The sequence below is a fragment of the Erythrolamprus reginae genome, chromosome 2 (genome assembly GCF_031021105.1).
Source record: "Erythrolamprus reginae isolate rEryReg1 chromosome 2, rEryReg1.hap1, whole genome shotgun sequence".
NCBI classification, from domain to species: domain Eukaryota; kingdom Metazoa; phylum Chordata; class Lepidosauria; order Squamata; family Dipsadidae; genus Erythrolamprus; species Erythrolamprus reginae.
The window spans coordinates 117271187-117277186 of record NC_091951.1 but is presented as its reverse complement, the minus strand read 5'-3'; the positions used below and the strand labels follow the sequence as shown (position 1 = coordinate 117277186).

The 6000-nt window shown below is 41.4% G+C and overlaps 1 protein-coding gene across 4 annotated transcripts in view; it reads left to right on the top strand.

Annotated features, from left to right (window-relative positions):
• The first annotated feature begins 2138 nt into the window (after nt 1-2138).
• Nucleotides 2139-6000, top strand: part of RAPGEF6 (Rap guanine nucleotide exchange factor 6) — a 180495-nt gene continuing 176633 nt past the window's right edge. For 3 of the 4 annotated variants that reach the window (XM_070739274.1, XM_070739273.1, XM_070739275.1), the window contains exon 1: nt 2139-3033. In XM_070739274.1, the coding sequence (XP_070595375.1) occupies nt 2965-3033 (69 nt within the window). In that variant the 5' untranslated portion in view covers nt 2139-2964. The remainder of the gene's footprint in view (nt 3034-6000) is intronic. The other variant, XM_070739276.1, reaches the window with a different exon arrangement.

Here is a 6000-nt window from a genome sequence, read left to right as displayed (position 1 = left end):
ACAGGAAGCCACCACAAGAAAAAATTGGCAAAAACGCTGTTCAACTTAGATCTGATTGAGAAGGTGGCTTAGTAGAAGCACCTCACTGAGGACTACAAGCATAGGCTTTCCAAGCAGAGGGAAGACCTGTGGGAATGCCCGTCCAGATGCAGGTGCCTGGAGGCTCTGTGAGCTGAGATGGCCAGCCAGTTCCAGGCCATGATGTAGTCCCACTGGAACAAGATCCTCTGGCTCTTAGCCACTAGCAGTGCTTCCCTCCAGCCTTCACACAAAGCCCCCCACCAGGAGACTGAAGCAGACCCCAAGTTGGAATTTCTGTCCTCCTCTGACCCACACAAAAAGACTGAAGGGGGAGACTCTCTGCAGTCACATAAACGTTCATTGCATGTATCTGTCCCAGGGGCCGTAGTTTGAGGACCTCTGATTTACTGCAATATAAAAAATTCATATAGTTTTTCTGTGGACCACCAAAATTTTCTTACGAACCATCTGTTGGTGACCACTGCTCTATAGAAACCCACGCACAGAAACACAATACTTTTTTAAAAAAGACTTGTGTTTTCTAAGAGGAACGAGCTTATTGAAAGAGGCTTCAATAAACCGAAACTCTCCTGAAGATCTACACAATAGTAATAGCCATGCACCCACCACAGTAAGCTCAAAATGCAAATAAGCAGGTTTAATCAGCAAAACAAGATCAGCAGGCTGCTATTGATTTAGTCAGCTGACCCATAGAAAAAAATATTAGGTTTCCTCAACCAGGTGCTTTCCAGATGCATCTGGTCTGCCAGGCCCAGCTATTAATACCGTGCGAACAACCTGAAAAGAAGCGGATGCGTTGGTTAGCCCTTGGGACTCGGAGGGAATCTGCGGTTATCATTTTATTTATTTTATCAAGTATGTATTAGCAATAGCATAGCATTAACAATAGCAATATTGGTAGTATAGATAGATATAACAGGTTATATACATGAGATGGGTATCAATTAGAGGGAAACATTAGGACAGGCACGGTAGGCACACTGGTGCACTTATGCATGCCCCTTACTGACCTCTTAGGAATCGGGTGAGGTCAACAATGAATAGGGTAAAATTTTGGGGGTTTAGTGACATAACTGCAGAGTCAGATAGTAAATTCAAGGCATTAACTACTCTGTTGCTGAAGTCATATTTTCTACAGTCAAGTTTGGAGCAGTTTACTTTGAGTTTGTATCTGTTGTGCGCTTGTGTATTGTTGTGGTTGAAGCTGAAGTAGTCATTGACAGGAAGGCCATTGTAGCAGATGATTTTATGAGACATGCTTAGGTCAGGGGTAGGCAAAGTTGTCTCTTCTAAGACTTGTGGACTTAGAAAACATGCTAGCTCAGGAATTCTGGGAGTTGAAGTCCACATGTCATAGAAGAGACAACTCTGCCTACCCCTGGCTTAGGTCGTTTGGAAGGTGACATAGTTTTAAGCATAGGATTTCAAATCTGGTTGAGTAAGGTATTCTGTTGCGGGTAGGAATGAAGGCCTCTCCTCGTACAGTATCTCTGGCCACTTTCTAATGTATTTATGTTCAAAGTGCGGCGGGTTCCAGACAGATGAGCTGTATTCAAGGACTGGTCTGGAGAAAGTATCATCCTCAAACTTTATTGTTCCGAGTCAATTTCAAACATCAAAGGCTGGGCAACTTCGGAGAAAGTTGCTCCAGCGGATTGCATCACCGCTCCTGCTAGCAAGCCATGCAGGGTTCCCCCATCCCAGGTCCGCCTTCTTCTCACCCCCCTGCTTTTGCAACAATCCCCCCACCTCCAAAGTAACCCTCCTCGCGGGGGCGTGCCCCCCCAAAAGCACAGCCGAGCCCCTTTTACAGAGGCCCACGGCAATCTCGTCCTTCAGGAGGAGCGACTCAAGAAGCGGCAAGACCCCGAACCCCTCACACATTGCCCACCCCTTCCCCCCAACTAACCATCCCTCCCCCTCAGGCGACGCCCCTTCAGGCTATTCGCGCCAACCGAACCTTTTATACCTCTCGCGCTCCTCCCCCCCCCCCCCGCCACAAGGGTCTTGGCGAAAGGGGCGGGGTTCCCGTCAGCCCTGCCTCTCCATCTTAACGACAGCCTGGGCCTAGCCACCCAGCGGCCGTCTTCTGCCTTGCCACGTGACCGCGCAGCCACCGCCTCCCCTTCTCCGACTCCTGCCTGCCGCCCGCCCTTTTGCCCGGCCGTCCCCCCCTCCCCAGTTGAGGCTGGGCTCCTTCCCGAGAGCTCGGCGGTGGGTGGGCGCCTTTGCTAGCCTTTCGGGTGCGGGGAGGCTTGCCGCGAGGTGAGTTTCTCGGCTCCTGAGGAGGTGGTGGCTCCCGGCGGCGTGTTTTTCTAATTTTTTTCCTTCTTTCTCGGTCTCCAGCCGCACCGTCCCAGCCGGCCGGACTTGCAGGCACTTCCTGCAAGTGTGGCCGGCTGGGACGTTGCGGTTAGGGAGGCTGCTTCCCGCGCCCAGCAGAGACGAAGAGGGCGAGTTTGGGACGGAGGAAAGCCGGTGTGCGCCGACGAGGCTTTGGGGGGGGTTCCTCGAGAGTAAAGGAAGAAAGCAAAAGGAGCCGCAAGCCGCCCGCTTGTCGAAGAGAGCGACTGCGGGCGGGACGAGCGGCTGGCGGTGGTGGATCGCTCTCCCAAGTTTCCTCGGCTGGCGACGGCCCTCTTTTCATGAAACCTTTTGAGTTTGCCAGTTGTTTGGGATTAGTTACGAAATTACGAAAGAAGAAGAAGAGGAGGAAGAAGAAGAAGAAGAAAGAAAGCCTTTAAACCAACGTCGTTTTAATTTTTTTAAAACTCGTGAGGTTTGGCTGGACTTGAAAAAAAGGGAGCCAAAAGGAAAAAAAAAATCGCTCCCGAGCTCGTGTGTGTGTTTTTTTCTCCCTCGCTCGCTTTTCACAAACTTAATTCCCAAGAAGTTTTGTAATTGGATAACAAGAGTAATAGGATGACATCCCTTGTAGATCCCAGGATTAAACTAGCTTTGAAGAAGAAACCATCTGAAAGAACACAAGAGGTAACTTACTTTCTTTTCCTGTTGTTTTTTTTTTTGCTTTTATGACTCTTGCCTCTTGGTGTGATAGAAAGAAAAAATTCCAGATATTAATCTGCAGGGGGATTTTATGCCCACATTGTCACAAAACTCAGGACTGTGTGTGTTGTTGGCTGTTGCTGTGTTTCTGACTGTGATATATGGTAAAACATGCATAAATGTTCTGCAATATGGCACGTACTTCAAATTTAGAAAATTGTATTGATAAAAGGCAGAACTTTTGTCATTTTGCAACGGTTGTGATCTTTTTTAAAAAAATAGTGTGCCTGATGCCTTTTTAAAAACGTCGTTTTAACTCTTGAACTTCGTTGGGATTTATAAAAACCGAGGCATGTAAAATCATGTTGCCTTTATGGTCCTCTGATTACTATAGAATGATTGTGTTGTAGAATGACATTTAACAATGGTAGGAAAATTGCATATTTGAATAGGAAGGCACATATATATGTGTGTGTCTGAATTAAGGAGTACAGGATTGCCAGTCAGTAAGAACAATCTAAATGTCTTGTTGCTGCTTCTGATTTGCAGTGTGGAAGAGGGCAGGAGTCTTTCCATCCACTTTGTTTTAAAAAACAAAAAGCTTTTTCTAAGCAGTGGGTGGTAAATTTATTCAGCCCAGCTTGTGAAGTAATCTCTTACTTACTAAGATGTGTGTTTGTTGGAGATTTGAGTTTACGAAAATGGTCTGGTGTCATGCTTTCCCTTTTAGGATTTTGGGGGTTATGTTTCCTAATCTTACAATGAGCAATATTTGAAGAGTGATGATGGTCAGAGAGGGCATTTGCTGTCTGATTCATGCTTCCAATTCAGACTGTCATTGTTATCACTTGAACTTAGAAAATCCTTTCTCTTCTATTGTAAGTTTCATCCATTGGGTTGTAGCATTGGAGTCTTATGATGCCAATATAAATTGTTTGGTAAGTAGATAAATATAACTTAATCAGTATGATTTGGTTAAAAATACCAATGGCCGAACAGCAGAAATTTGCATTTAATGTAAACTATGTTAGGCAAACTACTAATAAGATTTCATATTTTCTTATTAGTATATTTTGTTAACCATTTTGAATTTTTGAATTGTACTAGGCTTTTAGATTACAGTATACTGTATGCAGTAGACTAGATGGAAAACTCAGAATGGGGAGATTTAGCTGGCTCCATGTTATAGTTGTCCTCAACAGGGAAGCTTCTGTTCCTAATAAGCAAAGAATCCTAAATAAAATCCTTTTTTGAAACTCCGATCAAATCGGACACATTAAATACTGAAGTTTCCATGTTTTCCTTTCCTTAATACTTCAATATTCTGATTTCAAAACTTAGCATTATATTCCTTCTTTTTAATTCTTCTTACTGTTTCCAAAACAGTCTTTTTGGAAATGGGAGAAATATTGAAGATCTATCATCTTGCTTGTTTTGATTTTATCATTCTAGATTTTGAGGATGAATGTTACAGAATTTGAATAAAATATATTTGCATGAAATAATCTAGAAATAATTTAGAAGTCCAAACATAGATACTTAAACAAATCAAATCAAACTAAGTTATCATTCTAAAAGCCAGAATTAAAATATTAATCTGTATCTTATTGAAGAAATATACTCTTTGGTAAAAGTTATCTGACTTCATGGCATAAGATCAGACAGTCTTTGGGCCTTTAAAAGTTTCTGGTTTAAGTAAGAATGTTCTAGGAATTTCTGATTTAACACAAGCTAGATATTTCAGGTTAAAATGCAATAAATGAAGAGAGAAGCACACAAGAATTCTCTATTCCTGACACATGTTCATCATTTCATTTTTTTAAAGGAAAGAATTATAAAATATTGTAAATAAAAGTGTAATTTTACCAGTACAGTATTAGTAAGTAGCAGCCATATGCATTGTGATTCATCATTATGAACACCCAGTAATACTTCTGAGAATCAATCCAGAATTGATGTCTCAAATATATTTTAAGAAAAAGAAAATGCTGATTTAGATTCTGAGTATGTTGAGGCAGACTTTTCAAACTCTTTTACCTATATTATTTTCTATCAAAATCACTTTTGTGAAAAAGTTACTTTGAGTAGTATGTAATCCTAGTTTATTAATTTATTGTTTCAAATAAAAAGGCAGTAATCATGTTTGCTTGTTAAAAGGTAAAGATTTCCCCTGTCCAGTCATGAGCTATTTAAAAATTTAAAATATGTGTTTTTCAATGTGCAGAAGCATGAATCAGGTACCTCCTATTTAAAAAAACCTACCATATATCTTTTGCAAGACTTGGGGGTAGCAGTGTTGAAAGTAGTGTCAGTTGTCTCGCATGTGCCTGTGTGTTGTAAAACACCTTTCTAATGGTTTGCAGAGCCCCATAGCTTGCAATAAGGTACACACCCCAGGGCACTTTCTTTCCAACTGGTATCTTAGCCAATTTTAGAGTGCTTTACAGGCATCATTTCAGAGTTTGGATTTAGATGTGAAAATATTGGTCTGTAAACTGATAAGGAATAGAACTATTTTGCCAATATTGCATATCTGTCTTAGTCCCTTTGTCTCTAAAATGAATTTCTCTTACAGAATGGAAAAGAACCACAAAAGTAAAAATGCTGTTACAGAAATGCCTGTACTTTTCCACTTCTCTAACATCATCTCACTTTTCAGAAGAAACTAATCATTGCTTAATTTGCTAATCATTAGAAATGTTGCTCAGACTCTGCAGAGTACTTTATAACATGCAAAAGTGTGCCTAAATTACTCGTTTTAGGATTGTTAAAGCAATTGCATCCTTTCACCACATGATTCTTGACAAATGTATATTTTTCTTTTATGTACGCTGAGAGCATATGCACCAAGACAAATTCCTTGTGTGTCCAATCACACTTGGCCAATAAAATTCTATTCTGTTTTATTCTATTCTAATTCTATTCTATTCTTTCCAAGTTCATGCTTGCTGC